The following is a 22,811-nucleotide window of genomic DNA, read 5'->3' as shown; positions in this document are numbered from 1 at the left end:
CATCTTTTTCTTTTTGGAGGCTGTCTACTTTTTCTTTCAGCCGTTTGCATTCATAATCTAATTTATCAGCTTTCTTGGATTCTTCAGATAACCTGTTTTGTAGTTCAACTGCCTGTGAGAACAAGAATCAATAATTTGTCTGCAAATATTAGTATTAAAACAAAGTACATAAAACAAAAGTAGCCAATTACCATGCACCACAAGTTATTTTGTAAAACAAGCATAATGTTTATCTATAGGACTTCTAAAAACTGCTTGTTCTATGTTTCAGCAAAACTAACAGCATCCAAGTATTAGGTCTCATGACAAAAACAAGAAGCAAAACCTGTAAAATACATTCAATATATCTACAAACAGGACTGGAAGCCTAACCATGGCTAATAGGAAAAAAAAAAAAAAGCAATGTACTTCTACAAATTGCTCAGAAGCAGTGCAAAAATCCTTCTGCTTTCTGAGAAGCCAAGAGAAAAAAAAACCTTTGATGAAATTATCTGCAACTGTCGTTAAGCCTTACTCAGAACTCAACTGCCAATTTATGTAGTCAGATAATGTCTCTTATCGTGAGATTTTCCTAATTGTTTTTTAATACACTAATATAAAGATACTTCAGAATGAAATACATGTCTAACAATGTCAAGTATATACTTTCAACTATAGATCAGTAAAGAGTTTATTTAATACATAGAAACAATCAGTGAACGGAAGGCAAATCAGTAAAGTTGTGCCTTTCCAAAGTTCTCAAGCTTTACTAAGAAAAGCTGATTCTCAGACATCAGTAATACTCATAATGTAGAAAGCATAGAAGCAAGTAATCTGAATAAAGACTTAGCTGCAAATAGATAAGCTGAATGATGATTCAGCTGAAGACAAAGTTTCTTCTGAAGCAATTCATAAGGTGGCTTTCTCATTGGTTTCAGATTACAGAGAAAGTGACTAACAATTTGTCAATGAAAAGCAGTAGCTGTGCCTACATAAGACTATCTAGTGGTTCCAATTACGTTTTACTTCCACTGTGAACAACCATAAGAAAATAACTACCAGGTCTGAAAATCTGCATGGTCTTTGTCTTAGAATGAAAGATACCGGGTTTTTTTTTGCTTTGTATTCTTTTTTTTGTTCTTCTTTTTAATAAAGACATGAAATAATAAACAACATCTGCCATTTCTGAGATCAGAAAAAAATTTACAATGCCAGTTTTGAAAATATTTAATTTTTCAGATGTGACTTCCATCACTCGGGGTACAAAAAGAATGGAGGCCTTCATCTACAATTCTGCCCTCTCTGTAAAATAGATATAATCCTATCTGAATTGGAATAAATGTGTTAATGTCTATAATAAATCATCCTATGGTAATGTTATACAGAAAACCACAGCAGGAAATAAACTGCCCAAAATCAGGATTCGGGAGTGTTCAGAAAGATACGCAGCTACATGGTAATGCAGAAGATTAAAAAAAAAAAAAATACATGAATGAATTGCCATCACATTTACTGAGCATTATCTGACATGTGGAATGAGTAAAGCAGTAACCTTGCAAAGAAAAGCAGGACATACTGTTAAAAATGTATCAGAACACACATGCACAAAGGGACTGAATCAAAATTACAAAAGTAATCACGGAATCTGCACATTTGAATTCTTCATGCTGCAATAAAAAGTTTCTTAGAAAATGCTTGCACTTGCTTTCAGAAAAGTGAACAAAGCCTCCTAAATAGGTGCTATTATGTCTCCAAGTACAATATGCCACCATCACGCTCATCTTAAGGAAACTAATATGTAAGATGAGATTTCCTTGCAGATCATTACAGCAGTTTGAACTTTCACCTGCACAGCACAAATTTTCTAAGCCAGAGAAATATCTCCAATAACTCTGCTGCTGACATAATCTTAACTGGGGTTCAATTCCTCTGCACATCAGGGAATACATGTTGCTCTACAGTAGCAAACGAGTGCTCAATCGTATAACATCTGAATCTTTACACCTGGCTTAATTTTTATAGCAAAAGTTAGGATTCACAGAAAATAATAAAATGACAGTTCACAATTCTTAGCCAGATTCCAAAAAAAATCCAACAGGACATGTATACATGCTATGTGATCATTTTGAGACACTGTAATTAGGTGAAAGAAACTATCACCTCTCACATGAAGCACCTGATGTTTATTCCAGACTCAGATAGTGGACCAGTTCTCTACAAATTATCAGCACCTCATATGGGAAATCTCACCCACAGAGCACAGAAAAGGAACAGTACTTTCTGCAGAACAGATGACAGGACTGCCCCTTCCAAAATCCTTATCTCAGTTAAGTATAATCAGATCCAGACACAAAGGTTACACAGCTATCACAGAATCATGGAATTTTAGGGGCTGGAAGGGACCTCCACAGATCGAGTCCAACCCCCCTCCCAAAGCAGGCCCAATACAGAAAGCTGCACACGTAAGTGTCCAGGCAGGTCTTGAATTACTCCAGGGAAGGAGACTCCAAAACCTGTTCCTGTGATCCTTGACCCTCATCGTGAAGAAGTTCTTTTGCGTATTGGTGTGGAATATCCTCTGTTCCAGTGTATGGTCATTTCCCCTTGTCCTGTCCCCACAGACCACTGAAAAGAGATTGGCCATATCCCTTTGTTTCCTATGTTTAATGATACTTACAAACATTAATCAGATCTCCTCTCAGCCTTCCTTTCTCAAGGCTGAACAGACCCAGGTCATCCAGCCTTCCTTCATACAGGAGATGTTCTTTATGCCCTTTATCATCTTTGAGGCCCTCTGTTGGACTCTTTCCAGGAGATCTCTGTCTTTTTGTACCGGGGAGCCCAGAACTGTGTACAGCACTTCAAGTGAGGCCTGACCAGGGCACAGAAGAAGGGGAGGATCACCTGCCTTGACTTACTGGACATGCTCCTTTTTATGCATCCCAGGATTCCATTGGCCTTCCTAGCACACTGCTTGCTCATGGCCATCCTGTTGTCCACCAGGACAGAGCTTCCTTCTCCACAGAGCTCCTCTCCAGCAGTTCTGCCCCCACACTCTCCTGATACGTGCTGTTACTCCTTCCCAAGTGCAAAACCGGACAAGTACAAGACTTGCTCTTGTTAAACCTCATCTGGTTTCTCACTGCCCAGCTCTCCAGCCTCTCCAGCTCCTGCTGAATGATAGTATAGCCTTCTGTGGCCTACAGGCCACTCCTCCCAGCTTTGTATCGTGGGCATGCTTGCTGAGAGTGGACATTATCCCTTCGCCAAGGTCGTCAATGAGGATTTTGCACAAAACCAGGTCCACACCAAACCCTGGGTAGCACTGCTAAGTCACAGGTCTCCAACTGGACTCTGCACCACTGATCACCACCCTCTGAGCTTGACCAGCCAGCCATTTCTCAACCTACCTCACTGTCCACTCATCTGTCCCACATTTCCTCAGCTTCAGCATCAGGATGTCTTTGGAGACAATATCAAAAGCCTTGCTGAAGTCAAAGTAAACAACATCCACTGCTTTCCCCCCCATCTACCCAGCCACTGATGTCATCATAGAAGGCTGCAAAGATGGTCAAGCACCATTTCCTCTTGGTGAATCCATGCTGACTACTCCTGATAGCCTTCTTTTTTTTTAATTGCCTGGAAATGGCATCCAGAACAAGCTGTTCCATCACCTTTCCAGGGACAGAGGTGAGACTGACTGGACTGTAGTTTCCCACATGCTCTTTCTTGCCCTTCTTGAAGACTGGAATGACATTGGCTATCCTATTGTCTTCAGGCACCTCTCCTTTCTCCAAGATCTGTCAAAGATGACAGAGAGTGGTCTGGCAATCACCTCTGCCAGCTCCCTCAGCACACATAGATGCATCCCTTTAGGACCCATGGATTTGTGCACACTGATCCCACCTAGACGCTCCTGGATCACTCTCCCCTCAACCAAAGGGAAGCTCTCCATTTCCTGGACTCTCTCTCTTCCCTCCAGTGTCCAGGAGTCCTGAGGGTGAGTCTTTGAAGTGACGACTGAAGCAAAGAAGGCATTCAGAATCTCCTGTTAGCAGGATACCTCCATCATTCAGCAGGAGACCCACATTATCCCTAGTATTCCTTTTACCATTAACATTCTCAAAAAAACCCCTTCCTATTATCCTTTATCTCCTTCACCAGCTTCAGTTCCTGGTGAGCGTTAGCCTTCCTGATCACTTCCCTGTTGGCCCTGACAACACTCCTATTCTTGTCCCAAAAGGGCAGGCCCTTTTTGCACATTTCATAAAGCTTCTTCTTCCCTTTGATCTTATTCACAAGCTCCTTGCTCATTCAACACAGGTCTCCTGCCTCTCTTCCCCAGTTTTCTACTTTTAGGGATGCACTGATCCTGAGCTTGGAAGAAGTGCTGTTTAAATGCTGCTCAGCTCTCACAAGCCACCTTACCTTCAAGCACCCTAGCCCATGAGATACTTATATTTGTATACTCAGTTGGTAAAGGCAAGGAATATTTACTGCTAGTAAACATGATACTACTCCTGTGTGAACAGTTACTGCTTTCTGCATTTACTTTTTCCTTTGACTGTTATACCAGTATTTTTCTCATCAAGCTCTTTGTTTCTCATGGAATACTTCACTAAGGGAGCAACTTACCTCAGCTGTGGTACATCCCCCACTGCTGTAAATTTCTAAGTATATACTTTATCTTAAAGAAGAGGCTGTAACCCAAGCCTTACTACTGAGTTTGAGAAAAATAATTCTCACACCCATTGATTTTTGAAAAGTAAGACGACGTGCGTGCTGACAAGCATATTTTACATAGATGTAAAAATTGCAGGAACAGATAAGAAAGGCAGTATCTAAAAAACAAGTAGAGAGGTATTTGTTCATCATTTGTATTTTACTTTCAGGTATCAGCTGTGTTACGACAAGGAAGTGTTTAAAAATGCAGAGAAATGTTGTGTTGATGACGACTTTCTCACCTGTCTCTTATACGTCTCTAGCTGGCTGCGTGCTGCATTGGCCTTCCTCAGCTCCTCTTCCAGGCTTACAGTATTTTGCATGTACATTGTATTCTTTTCTTCTAAGAGTTTCACTTGCCGACGCAAATCACCCAGGTCTTCTAATTTCTTCTTATAAGATTCCACTTGGCTTTCTAACTTGGCTACTTTATCAGAAGAATGCCTGGAAGGAAACATTTGTATCAAATTTGTACTCTGAAAGCTAAGAAAATCAAATGTCCTGAAGCTTCCTTCACATTTAGAAGTCATGTAGAAGACATCCCAAGGCATCACAAATAACACAAGAAAGTGATCGTATCCTCACACTACCATATAGTTTCACTTCTAAACTTAATTTCCTTCCACCATCTGTTAATTCAAATAGCTGCTGACGGAAGGTCTTTCTAAAAGTATTATCTGAACACAAGTCTGTACCATCTTGAAGGTCACAGTATGCATTTAATGTTTATTCAGAGTGGCCAGCTGCTCCCCACTGAAGTCAAATGTGCATGCTGCATTAATAGCTGAGTTGGTAGAAACAATGTATTCTCCCTTCATCCACTGGTACAGATCAATACAGTAATCCTGGTATTCCTGAACACAGAGGAAGGACACTTCAGAACACTAACTGAAGCAAAAATCAATTTATTTTTTTTAAAAACCCTCCTTCTGGCAGACCAACATAATTTCAGGAATGAAGGTGCTCAGTGTGACTCACAAGGTGAAGTAACATTGGGGAGCAATAAGACCATTATTACTCAGATCTCTGACAAAGAGTTTAAATGTGGAGTATATGCTAGAAAAATTAAAGGCAAAAGTTTATAAAAAGTAGGATATGATCATCTTCACTGAATCAGTAGGGAAAAATGGCACTGATCATACGGCAGTTTGATCAGGCTTAACAGAAAGAAAAGTAAACTATATAGTGAGGAGAGAGCCAGGATTATGGTTGCTACTTGGAAGTTGCTATGGTACACACGTTAAGAAATGAACAAGTTAAAATATGTTGGAAGCTGAGAAAGAAAATATTATCCAAAGCAGTACAGAACAAAATCCCAGAAATTAACAGCTGCAAGCATAGAGTAAAAGCTTATACATTGTGACCCCAATTCACTTCTGAAGTTAGGCAGCAATGGCAACAGTTGTTAAAAACTGTTAGATTTGTATTTTAGAATAGGTCTAAAGTTACTACTGCTAGTTATGAAGCTAGGACAGAGATTATGGCACATTCGAAGTCCAACATCTCCAGCAGTTGAACACCATGTAATGAACACTTGTCTCACAGGATGACAAAATTCAAGTAGTAGACCCCATAATGAAATTAGAAAAACCTGATGAATTGCCAGGAAGACAGTAACCCTTCCTTCTCTGCTCCCTAACCGCATCCCAACTTCATTTTAAAGTTAATTTACTTACTCAGCTGCCTAAGAAATCTGGAGAATTCTACATTGATGATCAATTCATGAGACACGGGAGCAAGTAAAATCTTCTTAATTGCTAAACAAGGACAGACTCTGTCTGGAGCAAGACACTGTTTTTGAACCTGTGCTTCCCACACTGAAAATGTATGGAATTGTGAAGTACCACAGGCTCATAACCAACATTAATGACAGAGAACATATAGATAGAAATAAGTCCAGTGAATTAGAAAAGTCAGTATTGTAATAAGTCATGTTAGCCTTGTGGCAGACAATCTGAATAACTGATAGCAGCCAGAAGACAGTGCTAAAGAATTACATTCTACAGCAAAGAGGACTGTTCCACTTTATAAACCCCCAGCACAGTTGGTTATCACAACTATGGGTACTGAAATCCAGTGGCAAAAACAGCTGTCACATGTTAATGTCATACAGAATCATAGAATAGCCCAGGTTGGACGGGACCTCAAGGATCATAAAGCTCCAATCTCCCTGCCACAAGCAAGGCCACCAACCTTCACATTTAGTACTAGACCAGGCTGCCAAGGGCCCCATCCAGCCTGGCCTTGAACGCCTCCAGGGATGGGGCATCCACAACCACTCTGGGCAGCCTGTTCCAGCACCTCACCACTCTCTCTGTAAAGAACTTCCCTCTGATATCCTACCTAACTCTTCCCTCCTTCAACTTAAAACTATTTTCCCTTGTCCTGCTATTATCTACCCTTTCAAAGAGTTGACTCCCCTCCTGTTTACAGGCTCCCTTTAGGTACTGGAAGGCTGCAATGAGGTCACCCCTCAGCCTTCTCTTCTCCAGGCTGAAGAAGTCCAGCTCCTGTCAGACTGTCTTTGTAGGAGAGGCGCTCCAGCCCTCTGATTATCTTAGTGGTCCTCCTCTGGACCCTCTCCAACAGCTCTCTGTCTTTCCTGTACTGGGAGTCCCAGACTTGGATGCAGTACTTCAGGTGGGGCCTCACAAGGGCAGAGCTGGGAGGGAAAATCACCTCCCTGTCCCTGCTGGCTACCCCTCTATGAATGGAGCAGAGGATACCAATGCCCCTCCAAGCTGCAAGAGCACACTGCTGGCTCATGTTTACTTTTTCATCCATCAGGACCCCCAGGTCCTTCTCTTCAGGGCAGCTCTCAAGGACTGCTCCTTCCAGTCTGTATGGATGCCTGTTATTCTTCCAGCCCAAGTGTACTTAGCTGTATTGAACTTTGCTAGATTCACCTGGGCCCACCTTTCGAGTCTGTTGAGTACCCTCCGAATAGCACCCCTTCCTTCCGCCTTGTCAACCACACCACTCAGCTTGGTGTCATCAGCAAACTTGCTGAGGATGCACTCAATTCCATTGTCAAGGTCACTGACAAAGACATTAAAAAGCAACAGTCCCAAAACAGACTCCTGGGGGACACCACTCGTTACCAGACTTCACCTGGACATAGAGCCATTGATCACCACCCTTTGTCCGTAGCCTTTCAAACAATTTCTTATTCAACAGGTAGTTCAGCTGTCAAATCCACATCTCTCCAATGTGAATGATGAACCAAAGTGCCACCCAAAGTGCAAACAACACAATACCACAAAAGGTCTATCATCTTCAGAAGAATGGACTCCCCTATCATGAAGGGGACAGTAAGTGGAGAACAGTCTGCACTCAGAGATCAGTACATGACTTGTTACAGCCATAAGACAGTATAACATTGCTACATTTGCTAATATTCATTATGTGCCTAATCAGTAGGTAACATTTGTTTAAGCAGAACTGTGGTGGTCTGTGTACCTCAGTACATCTATCTCATCCTTCAGAGATTGAGCTTCCTCTGCCAATGTAGTAAGCTCTTCTGTCTGTTGTCTCAATTCTGCAATTTCCTTCTCCAGTTCTTCACAACGTATTCTATAGTCATCTTTGGCAGCTTCTAATCTGTAGAAATAATGTAAAACAGAAAATAATTCCTTAGCTTGACTCACAGTTATCCTTCTTCACCATCATTCTCTCTAAGAATACATCTTCTCTAAGATGACTTACATAGGAAAGGAAAATAGCAGTCTAACGTGCAACATCACATACAAACCCAAATGTCAGGCTTATTGGAATAAGACAGGAGCAGACTGAGTGTTCTGATGATTTTAATTTGATGCCAGTATTTCTATTTGGAACATCACAAGGCTGTGATCTCCTAATGAAAAGGCAATCCGACTTTTTTTGTCACTATACTTTTTCAGAAATGCATTTCCAAGCAGAAATTTCCAATCTTTTTAATCTCGAGCTGTACAGAGTTTGAATATGATGACTTTATCCTAGGATTTTATTTAGCTGTTCTAGTTCCATACACTTCCAACAGCACTGACCTGGTTGCCAGATGTACTATATGCTTTAGAGCTCTCAGTGAGGTGTTTTTTATTTATTCTCTCAGCTTAACTTGTTCTTAAGAATGAAGCCATTTAGCTACCTATATTTTGACCAGCACATAAAGCAGAATGAAGTTTCAGGGGTGAACTACTCGTCTACAGTACACATAGGCAAAGCTGCATTAACCTGGCAGTGAACAAGGGGTATAACTAAGATAAATTTTGTTAAAGTATTTGAAAGAGTAGAAACAGACAAGCTGCAACATAAAATACTATCCTAATTATGATCCAAAATTAAAATGACGGAAATCCAAAAGAAGAACTACAAGCAAGAAAAAAAAAAAAAAAAAAACCAGTGCTTTGTTAATTAAAGGAATTCACTAGGAAACCGCAAGAATAGAGGATAAATATGATCAGTAAGTCAGGTAAGCCAAATACAAAGGCTGGAATTTTGATGCCCCAAACTGGGGAAGGACACAGAGTTAAGACTGGAATAACAACACCAGACTACACTTTGCATCAGTTAAGCTGTACATACTTCCTGTTTGGTTGGGTAGAGCTGGAGAAAGAACACAGACATAAGATAGCATAAGAAAGAAGGGGGAGGAGGTAAAGAACTGGAAGACAGGCTTCAGGTAAAAAGGATTTACAAAGCCCTCCAAAACCTGAAAGTAGAAACCGGCAATGCAGATATTGAATAAGGGGAAAAAAATCTGTTTAATACAAATAGGAAATAGTCAAAAGGCTCAGGTACATATCACTTCAGAGAACAGATACGAATAAGCAGAGTTAAAGGTTTTACACTAAAGAGATACCACAGTACTATTCCTCCACAGGGTAGACATACAGAAACGAGAAAACATACATTGGCTGCTACAAAAGAGAAATGTTTATTATCTTTCAGGGAACTGGAGGGAGATATGCATCTGAACACTCAAAAAAAAAAGTCTTTGCAGGACAAGCAGAAAATACCAAAATAGACAAAAAAGGAAAGTTACTTGACAATTGGCAAAAGTATTTAAAAACACAATAGGAAAAGGGGGCAGGAAAACAAAAAATGGAGACAAATATTACAGTTTCAGTCACAAAGGAGAAGAAAAGTATAGCAATAAGTATGAAAAGACAACAGTGAAGTAGACTACCTTTTCTCAGCATTATGAGCTTAGAGAGGCTGAAAGCAACAGTTGACAGGATCAGGAAGGATAATTAAGGAGAAACTATATTTCCACACAATGAGGAAATGAGCAAAAGAGGAGTTGAGCTCAATAGCTCAAAATCTCCATCTTTCAAATATGACATATTTTGTTTTCAGACTTAAGAGAAGGACATACTTTGTTGTATAATACTACCACCCACAATAAACATTCAACTAGGAATTTCTATGCCAACATAATAGAATCAGAATGATTTATACAACGGAAAGCATGCTACCTTTCATCACCACTGATTCTGAAATATTGATGAAGTGATTGCACCCAAACAGTGTAAAACTTAACAGAGTAGATGGGGACATGCAGACAGTATTTCATGATTAATATGCAACTTTTGATGCTATAGTGTATGAAAAGGTAAATCTTAAAAAGTGTGCCAAAAACTTCCTAAGTGTGATAGTAGCATCAACTCCAATAATTCAGCCAGTGAAAACAGAGGCATTTAGTTATGTCTATTGTCAGCTACAAACAAGTTACAGGTAATCTCCCTACCTGAATGTTTCCTCTTGGAGTTGTTCTAGTTGTGTTTGCAGTTGCAAGTGCCTACGACCAGCAGGGCTGTTGGGATCTTCAATTGAGTCAGATTGATTTAAACGTTCCATCAAAATCTGGTTCTCAGCAAGCAAACTGCTCTTCTCCTCCTGAAGGGCTGCAACCTGTTTTAATAGTTACGCAAACAGAATAATGGAGCAATCCAACTCTACAGATTTTTTTTTTTTGGTGCGCATTATGAAGTAATAACACAATCTCCAAATACAAACATGTAGCTTTCAAAAATCACATTTTGTAAGATCACAGTGTAACATTAGTAAATATTCAATTGCTATGTGATGTAACTAGCATATGCCAGCATTAACAGCAGTATCTGCCATTCAAAAATATAATTCTTAACTGCAGTTCTCCAAAGCGTCTAAAAAAAAAAAAAAAACAAACCCTCTTAGCTACCACAGTACATGAATCCAGTATATCTAAGTCTGCATACTTTACAAACAAGTAAAACCAGCACTTCAGAGCAACTTTTAAAACTGACTTCCAAAGGAAACAATGTTTATCAATTCCATAATGGAATATCCAATGGAATGCCTGTATCCTTCCAAGAATTTTTTTGACCAGCAACTGCAAGCAACTGCAATTACTGAACCTGGAAGACAATCTTAAAGATGACATGGTTTCCAACGGTTCTGTGAAAAAAAGCAGCAGTACAGAAGGAACCAAAAGAGCAAACAGAAGCTGGAGCATGAGTTCATATATTATTAAACAGTGTAAAATCAGCATCGGGAAGAGGGCTAAAGAAGAAATATGAACCTCAACAGAAGGAAATGTTTCAGTATGAACTTGCATTATTAAATACAACTCAAGGAATACAACTTCACTAATTCTAACAGTTAATGAACAGCATGGCAAAAGGCTGAATTATACTCCAAAGGTTTCACTGACAGTGCCTTCCTGGGCTCCCACTTAACCCTTTTCGCGTCTTCCAAGTACAATTTAAAGGAAGGCTCAATTTAAGCCCATACATAGCTGGTAGACAAGTATAAATTCTGTCCACAATTTAAAATGCAAATCACAGAATCAATGTTTGGAAAAGATCTCTACCATCATCTAGTCCAACTGTATACCTTCCACCAATACTGCCCATAAAATCACATCCCTAAGTACTACATCTACCCTTTCCTTTAACACCTCCAAGGAAGATGACTCTACCATGTTACTGGGCAGCCTGTTCCAATGTCTCACTACTCTTTCTGAGAAGAAATGTTTTCTAATATCCAATCTGAACCTCATCTGGAGCAACTTGATGCCGTTCCCTCTTGTTCTATCAGTAATTACATGGGAGAAGAGGCTGACCTCTACCTTATCAGCTGGATTTAACTCCATTCACCAACACCCTCTGAGTCCAGCCCTCCAGCCAGCTCTTTATCTAATAGAGACTGTGCGTGTCCAAGCCATAAATGCTGACGTCTAGATAGACTAGACTACATTCACAGCCTCTCCCTCATACACCAGATGGGTGACCCAGTCACAAAAGGAGATGAGGTTGGTCAATGAGAGCCTTTCATGAACCCAGTGCTACAGCTGCAATACTTCTAGGAGTTCTGCTTCAGGTGTGAGCCACACAGCTCAATTCCTTTCTATTTGAATTAAAAAAAAAAAAAAAGGTTTTAGTAGTATTAATCATTTAATAATGGCAATACTGTATCAAAATGAGAAAAAGTGAATTTCACTCTGTTCACACAAATAAAGCAAAATAATCACAGTGCAAAAAAAAAATTACCATGCAATTTTCTTTTCCTTTTTAAAAATTCCTAGGACTACTTGTCTTAAGAAGTCTAAAAATTAAAAAATTAATGCATTTCTATCTCCATTATTATTAAAGAGGCACAATTCAGAAAACTCACCTGCATATCTAACTCATGGCATCTTTGGGCAATTTCTTCTTTTGTTGACAGTGCTTCATTCAATTCTTCTGTAGTTTTCTTCAGCTACCATAAGTAACAAACATTTTTAGTTTCTTAACTCTCTGTAAAGTGTGTAGAAAAATTCTGAACTACATTTCCATAAAATTATTTTAACTTAAGGCAACCTGTTACATTTTTGAAGGTAAGGCAATCTTGCTCTTATAAAGGAACAACGAAGCAGATGTGAACACTGTCTAATTTGTGAGACAGCAGTAAACTTACTTAAGAGAGCATTACAATAATCACATTTAGTCTAGGAATAGCGTCTGAAAACCCTAAGGAACTTTTCAACTCTGTACATGAAAAAACTGTCAATACCACTTTTCTTTACGGATACAAAGAGTGGATAATTTCAGTTTTTAAATCTACTTTTTAAATACACAAAGGATTGGAAGGTGGAATACAGGCAATGGACAACTAGGGTAAAATCTCTTTTGTCACTTCGAAGCCTGCTTAATAAAAATACAATTAACATGGTGATGGAGAATCCAAATCTCTTCTGTAAAAAAGGCACTGAACCTTACAAGCAGTGCAAAATACTCACATATTCCTCTTTACAGATTTCATGTTCAAAGTTGCATAATCATCTAAGTTACATGAACACTGTTAACACGAAAGACAGCTACAAGAAAACTAGCCTGCTTTATTTATTTATATGAAAATACGGATATCTATTACTAAACATGATGCACTTTAGATGAGCTTTCTTTTTTTTCCAAACATGAACATCATTTTTTACTTTTTCAAGTTTATTTGTACTGGAACTGAAATTTTCTCTGCAAAATAAGAATATTTGATTTATAAAGCAAGATAATTAAAAATACTGAAGCTTAGTTTTCCACTCCTTATGTTAATTTCCCACAAAGGCCTTTCATGATCAGATAAAAAAGACAAGCTTCTTAATAAGTCAAAATGACTGGGCACTGACGTGCTAAGATTGAAAGAGAAGAAAAATCTAATCTCAGATACCTGCCGATCAAGGTCAACGTAAGCATCATTTCCAACAGAGACAGGAGACTCTTTACTCATCAACTGCAATTAGATTACAGTGGATTAGAAAAAGCAAATATTTACTTTTAAGCCAAGCTTTAGTGAAATACTAAGACGATTTTAACCTCTGTGAGCTTCATTCTGACAACACTGAAGTTTTCTACTTTGTTTTTATATATGACATCCAGAAATAATTACTGAAATTCTCAGTAGAATTTAAAGATATATAAAGTAAGTATTACATCATGTCCTTTTTCTTCTATTAAAGCAGATTTTTATTTACAATGCAACCTATGGTATGCTCTGCATAGCACTGGCTTGCATAACTGGTATGCACCTGCAGAACATTTTCTGAAGTGGCATGGAATGATTGTAACTATCAACATATTCTTTGCCAGTGGTTTTCATTCGGAAGTTCACATGAATTTATTTTGTTAGTTAACTAAAGTTAGGGCTAAGTCTAACTCAACCAATCATGAAAAACAGTGAAACTTCCTGTTCTGAAGTTTTACGCAATTTGCAATATAAACAAACAAATTCTAAAAATACTATTCTTGAGAACAAGAAATAAAATTCCTTTCATAATGACAAATAGGGGGACGGAAGTCTTTAAATTAAGTGATATGCTTTAGTGAAAGAAAAAAAACAACCTGATAATAAAGGAAGGTTCTAGCCCCAGTCACAGTCTGTACAAGTAGTTTGAAGTTAATTCAAATGTAACACAAACTGCAGCCCCAGGACCATCTCCCGCACAAGTGAAGAAAACATATTAGGGTTATTATCACTGAAATTGTGATCAGCTCTGTAAAACCTGAGTTGTAACTAACAAGAAAGCACTGCAGAAACAAAATTTCTGCAGACACACGGTATGTTTTACTACTTCTAAGCACCATTCAAGGAAGTCATAAACGTAAGAAGCCAGATTCAACTAAAATCAGGACAAGAATCTTTTCCCGCCATATTCTCAGGGCCTCCTGCCCAGTTAGCTGTTCCTGCAAGAGTAAGATGATTCCTTTATTCCTTTACTCCTGCCAGAAACCAGAGCTTTTGCATTAGTTTCCACTGGCAAAGTTTCTCTGGTACACAGCACAGAGCTTGTGTTTTCTCTGCATCCTTTCTGTTTGTACCACCATGTGCAAGAGCAAATCTCTGTTTGACATTTATGCTACTCAAATATTTATACACTTACATTTCTCTCTCTTTCTCCATCTCCCTACTTGGGATTTAGATGCACGCTATATGTTTAAATTCAGACAACCATGACCACGTTTGTTGCTAGTTGCTTAATTCTTTCCATTTTGTCGATGCATTTACAATGACAATCTACCCTGCATGAAACTCTCCACAAAATTCAGATTCTCTAGAACTGAAATTAGCAAGTCCTTAGCCTCAGAGCTCTCCTGAAAAATGAAGACGCACCTTGTTCAATATCACACACAGAAGCTCTCTTAGTGATGTTATATACAGTTTAATTATGTCATCTCTCTAGCTACTGTCTAAATGCTTTTTTAGATGACTGATATGAATATCAAGACTAACCAAATGCTCTTCACCTTGTTCCAGATCCAACACCACTGTTCACAAACACATTCCCTCCATGTCCCAGACAATATCAGTACTATACTTCAAGCCTTTAAACTCTTTCCAGCTGGCAGCTCCCAAGCTTACAGGTGGGACAGTAGTACGCCCCGACATTCAACATGTAATTTCTGAGCATAGTACAACTTCCTTCTCAGAATTTCAGTTTAATGAGCCCTTCCTAAAACAAACACAGGAACAATGCAATAGCCTGTACAACTTACTAGAAGCTACCCTGGTGTTTCTGCTTTCTGTAGATTACTGTCAAGGTACCCAATAAACATAACGCCTCTATTCTGCAGTGGGTTTTGCCATTTATCTTATGACTTCCTATACTTGAGAGATCTTAGCAGAAAAGACAAAAAAAAAAAAAAATCACAGTATGTCTGATGTTGGCATGGGCCCTTGTGTCCATCTGCTCCAATCCCTACTCAAGCTGGAGTGCTTTACAGTGAAAAGGAACAGTCTACTTAAGTCCTTGGCAGAGCAATTAATACTTCTTTCTTCCCCTTTCCCCATCCCCAGTTTAAATGCTATTAAATGATAAAATGCTACTTTTTCCATTTAAGTCCAGTATTTTTTTTCCCATCAAGAAAACAAAGAATGGCAGATTTTTTCAAAGCTGTTTTCATGACTAAGATCATTTATGAAAACCACTGAAGTATCAAAAAGCATTTATACATAAAGATGAATTACATAATACGTTAGTAAAGCATAGAGAAGTCTTTTTAGATTCCTAATATAGAAGAAAGAGCAACTGCTTGTCAAGTACTTTGAAATGTTTGGATTAGATGACATATCAACTTTTCAGCTATGCATATATAGCTGCTCCCCTAGGCACTTCACTTTGGTTTCTCCTACACACTAGTCTAAGTCATTTAGATTCTTAGAGCTGTTGTAAGTCCAAGAAATAGAAAAACTCCTTAAATACAACGAAGTATCACTCCTCCAAAGTCAAAGGCTGCAGAAGCAGCCCTGAAAAGTCTCCTTAGATCTAAACTCTTGTTTTTGAGAATGTTTTGGTAAAGCACCCTCCCCTGGTAAAGACCCTCCTCATTTGCTTCGTAACACCTTACATTCTAACCAGTTTATTTTTTTTGGAACACAGCATTAAAATCACTCAGATCTACACTAGTCCACAACAGTAAACTTCTGATCTTGATTCAATGAATTTCAAGTGTGTTCAAGAAGAATAGATCCTCATGTGATTTCTCCCCACTTCTGGTTGCTATACCTAAGAAAGGCCACAAATGCCATCCAGGTTCAATGCCTACTCATCAAATGGCAAAACTGTTGGCAGCTTCAGATCCAGCTATTTTATCACATTAAGTTAGTATCCACGAGATTTTTCAGAGAAGGAGGGAGGATGAAAGAATATTTTCCATTTTAAGGCAGTGCAGGATAAAGTGATGCTGAAAGTCATGCTTAATGAAAGATGATATGAGAAAATCCAGCAAAACGTTACCTCACAGTTTAGGGGGAAAAAAAAAAAATACTGCAAAATTCAAGCAAACTAACTGCCTGCTCTTGGCAGCACTGACCAGAAGATGGTTTTGCAACAGGATTCTTTTGACAGCATTTCAGAAACACTGTCTGCAATACTACACATATATAGTATTGTGTGTTTTATATACATCTATATATATCACACATACATATACACACATATATATATATATATATATATATATATATATATATATATACATATATATACACACACATATACACACACACACACACATATACATGAGTTCACAAACAGCCAACAAGAAGACTATAATGGCGCAGCATTAGTTGTAGTAATAATTGAGGGTGGAATTCCCATAGGCCAATTGAGCATTCTTCCTCTCTTTATGCATTAAAGAAAAGTAAAATAGCTCAAGAGTTCAATGTGGAATGTAGTTTCTCTCATTCATGCTCAAGACGGAAAGTTATTACCAAGATTCCTGCTTCTCTGAGTGGCCTTCCTGCACGTAAACCTGCATGTATGAAGACTGATAGGCATTTCAGACACACTAGAAGTCACTCAAGACCTTCATGGCAACAGTGATCATACTCTGGTTTACTTTACTTCTCTGATGTGCCTGCATGTACTTCTAATGCAATTCACCAGTGACAGGTAACTATGAAATCCTTCATTGTGTACAGTACCTCTTCAGCTTGATCAGAAGAACCACTGCAGTCTCAGAAACAAACCAAGTTTCCAACAGCACTTTTACAAGACAGACTATAGAACATTTGCCAGAATGTAAAATGGAGCCTCATAAATACCTTCCATTAACCTATCCATAATACTACATCTGACAAAAGAATACTTTGTTAAACACATATCTTTCTTTTCTTGCCCAGTAAAGAAAACATTAACAGTTCATGGAGTTCTGCAACTACAAAGTAGAAATTTTTAAGAAAATTTACAGTACTGGCTACTCATATAAAATCTACTGCACTTAAGAGACATGGGGTAGGAAAGGCAAAGGAAAGAGAACCCAGGATCAAAAATATCTAGAAGTTTCAACCTTCTAGATTTAAAGAAAAGTGGGACATTCAAGCAGAGTTCCATGACATAAAGAATACTTAAATAAATTTTTTATGAAAAATAAAGAAGATATTTTTCAAAGTAAAATGGCAAAATTGGCACTTGTTATATTTACTTGTAACTGTTTCTTTTTTTGTTTCTTTTTTTTTTTTAAGTGAAAAAGTATACTTTTCTAATATATTGAAAAGCTGAACTTCTACACACTGTAGGCACTCCAGCATACCTCTTGAATTGCTGCCATGACCATATGTTGAACCGATTCTTCCATCATCATTATGGTCTGGATGTACTCTGAAAAAAAGAGCATTCTGGAATGTTATATACAAAACATGAGGTTGGAAGTTGCATTCCCCCTACAAAATGACTAGATGCCAGAGATTACACTGAAATACATAAACACTGTTCAAGTATTGCCACAAAAAATTAAATGAGACTTTATCAGGAAATCTGGTCAGACAAGCCCAGGCTCACTGGAACACTGCGTCAATGAAATAAACTATGTAATTATCATCCACATTTTTCCTTCTCGTATTTCACATGATTCAGGCTATACAAGTACCCAATGTGAAGAGAGACTGTCCTTTTCTGCAAATTAAAATTAGTGTCCTTTCTACATCCTTATTTCAAGTCATTTGCATACCCATTCTTAGCTTGTGTTTTTATTTGTTATATCACAAATAAATTCTCCCCCCCCCCCCCCACCCCTCCCCCATAAGTTCACGTGAGCTATGTGATAAGTACTTCTGCAAGATGTGGCAGTAGCAGAATGACATCTGATGTTTAGACCAAGTCAAGGAATGTATGACTTGCCCAGTATGATACTGCTTCCAATCAGACATGATAATCTATACATAACACATTCTTCTTCAAAAAACATTCTTTAATGATCCGCTGAAGTGGGAGATATTGGGGATCAGTATCTCAAAGTGATCAATTACATAATGCCAAACCTCACACAAAATACATATAACTAGACTGCTCAGATATTTTTATATACTATGTTTCTAATGTTCAGTCTCAGGGAGCAAAAGAATTCAGTAATAAAACATCTCACTCAAGTGTGCCAAATAATCACTAAAAGGAAGAACATTAGGACAGAGAGGACAGTGGTCCTAATACAACAGATTTATATATTTGTTGAAGAAAATTACTCTACTCTAGTTAATAAGAAAGCCAGACTGTCTCCTTATCAAAAGAACAATAAAAACAATTTCAGATTAGAGAGTAAAGTGATTTAGACACCTCAGAAAACTGAAACAGGTACACCAGTTTGGAAATCTAAGATGCACCACCAGACAAAAAGACAAAGGGGTCTGAAAGCCTACCTGCCATTTTGGCAGAAAGGAAATTGCAATGACTTAAATCACAAAAAGGCAAATTCTTCTGCAACCTTGACATAAATACTTAAACATAATTTTATTTATCCACCTATTTTATACACGTGTTTCTGTGTTTCTCATTTTAAGCATTAGGAATAAACTGTAGTTTCTTTGTTATCTTACGCTGGCTTAAATTAAGTGTAATTTAGGGTAGCTGGACAACAAATACACAATGCACCAAAGCCTATGGCAAGTTTAGAGCAAAGACTTGAGGCAATAACTACTCCCAGCACAGTCCACCACTTCCTCTGCAGCATCTGCAGTAAAGTGAATGGGTCCCCGTTTTAACTGTGCAGATGAGATAGACAGCTGGTAACATAAGAGACAAGAGAATCAGAATTGTCTTTCAACGATGGACCAAGAATTTGCAGTTTTGGAATTCCTTTTCAGCTTAACAAATAAAACTTGAAAATGTGTATGTGCGGAGCAAAACCTGCTCCACAGTTTGAGAATGCAAAGCCAGCAAAACTCAAAACAGGGGTTATCTGAAAGAAAAAAATAATGTTATCTTTGACAATATTAATTTGTCTCTAATGGCAGCCTAAGAAATATCGTTTTCCCCTAAGCGATTACACAATGAGCTGGTTTTTCAGTGATCTGGGAGTTTTTGAACATTTTCAAACCTCAATACCTTGCTTCTGTTCACAATTCACAGCGCATCCCAGAATAAGCTGAAGCATTCTTCCAAGCTCTGCAGCATCGGCATGCTCTCCAATCAGGTTAACATCAGGAAGGGTGAAGTCATTTATCTGTTGCCCTAGAATCTGTATAAAGACCCAGTACACATGTCTGTATCAATAGAAATACATATGCATAAACTTCAACATACAAAGATGACTCAGAATCAACAGGAAGTGCTCTCTTTTCACTTCAGTGTAGTTTTCAATCCACCCTTAAAACAAACTAAATTGAGTAATGCCAGCTTATATAACAGACCTTTGAGTATTAAAACATCTGTAATCTTTGATACTACTAATATTTGGCAGAACACAGACCTGTGCCAACTAATAATAAACTACTAATTATAAACTTAGTAAGATTTGTTTATTCTGGATAAGAAAGTAACAAAGGCAGTCTCAAAAGATGATCCACCATTACACCTAGCTTTTTAGCTAGCATGAAACGCTTCACACAAGTCTCAAGTTTTCCACTGGAAAGCTGAAATTAAAACGTTTCACTTATCCAAACTGTATCTAGCACTGATGGATGACAAATATGAGACTATAAAACACTTGATCACTCAGTCCCACACTTCCAGTAAATTCAACCATATTTAGCAAGTCCTAGAGCTGAAAAGGCTGGTTTAATGGAAAAGAATTTGAGGTAGCAGTACAACATATAATTAAACAGCCCACACACAGAAATACAAAAAAAAAAACCATCCTGAAAAACATAAGAAAGAAAACATGTGACTTATAATTAATGTAATTTGATTTATAATTAAGAAGGATTTACATTAATGATTGTCAGTAGAAGGAATTAAATAATTCTGCTGGATTTCAAAGAGCTTTCAGGGAGCTGAAAATATGAATATGAAATGTGGAATTAAATGCATCTCTGACACATTAATTGCAGATAAAAAGAAACTGTCATTTCTTAAGCAGGGAGAAATAAAGAAACAATGACTGTGGAGGGGATCAGTCTCTTGTTTGCTGAATGCTCATTCTGACTTCAACATTCAAGAAACAAAAAAAAAACAAAACAGAAAAGCAGGTAAAGGTATATATTTAAAAAAAAAAAATCCTAACACATTTATATGAAGAATACAAAGAAATCAAGCCACTAAGAAGTTTGCCAGGGCTAGGCCTTGTGCATTTGCTATGGCTAGGTTTGTTCTTGTTTGTTTTTTCTGGTCTTCTTTTTAATTTTTCTTTTTAATTTTTTAAAATTATTATTCTTAACAGCTTTCTCAAAGCATGAGAACCAGCACAACTAAAAACCCTGCATACTGGTGAGAAAACAAGAATTCCATGAACACATCAAACACAAAAATATTACCATTGTATTTAGACTGCAATAACATAATAAAACACAATATTATTTGAACAATTCAAGGCTGGTATGTGTTTACGTGTTCATCTGTATTCCCTGAATTTCTTTCAAATGCAATGCCAAATTTAACAGTAATATAACTGCTTTATGCTTAATGCTATAAATGCTCTTGAGAAATGCTGCAGGGAAGAAGCGTATCAGCAAACAACATAATGAAACATGGGAATTTTGCAATAAAGTCGAGATAAGTTATACTGCAATAATAATGAAATAACAACCAAATCTCAAATAAGTATCTTAAGAGGAAAAAATGCTCCTTCCTCCACTTATTCAAAAAAAGTATAAAAACCTTCTATAAAGAGAATGAAATTTTCAAGATGAGAGCAGTAGAGCCCTGCAGCAAAATTACTGGGCATCACAAAGCATGCAAATCATAAATAAGTACCTTTGGCTTCTTGCTCTTCCATGCCGTAAGTGACAAAGAGAGCAATGCATAACAGCTATTGAAAGACTGTCCTGCTTGCTGTGGTATTATTTTTTTATTTATTCTAAAAATTGTCTCCAGTATCACTACCAACACTGCATCAGCAGAAAGAAAGCAAACAAAAAAATCTAGTCAAACCTTCAAACATGTCAAACCTACTTTGAGAACTTAATCTAAATCAGGTCAAAAGTTGGTGACCTATTGAAGCAGTAAAGTTTTCAAGAACTTAATCATCCTGTCTTTCCATCACCCAAAAAAAACCTGACATCACTTTGACACAGTAATACTAAGTTTCTGTAACAAAGAACTTCTTTTTTTCTTTCTAAAATGATCTGCTGTGAGCACCTCACTTCCTGAGAGCTGCACTGTCTGGTATGGACCCATGTTGTAGCACATTTTGAAGAGCAGTGGCTCACAGGAGACCACATGGTGTGAGAGGCACACCAGGCAGAAGCAGATGAAAAGCAGGAGGAGGAAGAAGCATGTGACAGGGCAGAGCATCATGGACTGACCACGACTCCACCTCCTATGCCTCTATGCCTGTTAGGGCAGGGAACATAGAACTGAGACGGAAGCAGAGCCCAGGAAGTGAGGAGACAGGAGGAAACTGCTTTTGGTTTCCTCTTCGTTTTCACTGCTCTACACTGTTATTAATTGGTAATAAATGACATTAATTTTAGCCAAGCTGAGCCTGTTTGACTGTGATGGTAATTGCTGAGCGATTTCCTTCTCCTTACCTCAAACTATGAGCTACTATGAGCTTTTTTCCATGGTATTTTCTCCCCTTGCTCTTCTGGGTAGGGGGAGTAGTAAGAGCAGCTTGGTGGGTACCTGGCAGCCAGCCAAGGTCATCTCATCACACAGTCAATTTTTCAAAATTAATTTAGAGCCCGAATATGAACTTATCAGCCTAACTTTTCTCTCTTAAAATCTGTTAATTTTTAAAGACTTATGTTTTTTAACTAATACCTTTCTCAGCAAAGTATTCACAAGTAGCTAACAGTGGATTTTTCTTTTTTTTTTTTTTCTTAATGTATAAATTAGGGATTTTACATTGCAGTCTGTATCGAACAATTTGCTTCAAAATATCACCAAAGCTAAAAGCAAAATTTGACTGCAGATTCACCACTGAAAAATATTTTATTGTTTCTTCTCAGGAGCAATTCATTCTGACTTTGCTAACAGAGAACACAATGGGCTGACTCCACTATCTCAAGATTAAAATATTTCATTAACAACTGTAATGTAAGCTGATGCTAGAAGTGTTCTTTCCTTTCTCTCCTCAAGGAAAAAAAAAATGCAAGAGGTAGTTTCTATCTGAAACAGAGGCAATATCAGAAGTACTTTTTAAAGACCAACACTGGAAGAGTCAAAGATATCCACTATTTTATGACAAGATTTCCAACTCGGATATTTTGAAAGATAAAGTCACAACTCAATGCATCCATAA

General features: G+C 37.9%; 1 protein-coding gene across 4 annotated transcripts in view; it reads right to left on the bottom strand.

Moving 5' to 3' along the window:
- HOOK3 (hook microtubule tethering protein 3) overlaps positions 1-22,811 on the bottom strand; it is a 79,947-nt gene that overhangs the window by 30,033 nt on the left and 27,103 nt on the right. For 3 of the 4 annotated variants that reach the window (XM_031609359.2, XM_090131453.1, XM_031609361.2), the window contains exons 5-12: positions 19,517-19,649; positions 17,730-17,797; positions 13,369-13,431; positions 12,340-12,423; positions 10,433-10,596; positions 8,161-8,301; positions 4,944-5,145; positions 2-112 (exon numbers count right to left, since the gene is read on the bottom strand). In XM_031609359.2, coding sequence (XP_031465219.1) covers positions 2-112; positions 4,944-5,145; positions 8,161-8,301; positions 10,433-10,596; positions 12,340-12,423; positions 13,369-13,431; positions 17,730-17,797; positions 19,517-19,649 — 966 coding nt within the window. The remainder of the gene's footprint in view (position 1; positions 113-4,943; positions 5,146-8,160; positions 8,302-10,432; positions 10,597-12,339; positions 12,424-13,368; positions 13,432-17,729; positions 17,798-19,516; positions 19,650-22,811) is intronic. The other variant, XM_090131455.1, reaches the window with a different exon arrangement.

This window comes from Phasianus colchicus, chromosome Z, assembly GCF_987193195.1.
Source record: "Phasianus colchicus chromosome Z, bPhaCol1.hap1.1, whole genome shotgun sequence".
Classification (NCBI taxonomy): Eukaryota; Metazoa; Chordata; class Aves; order Galliformes; family Phasianidae; genus Phasianus; species Phasianus colchicus.
This window is presented reverse-complemented; position numbering and strand designations above follow the sequence as displayed.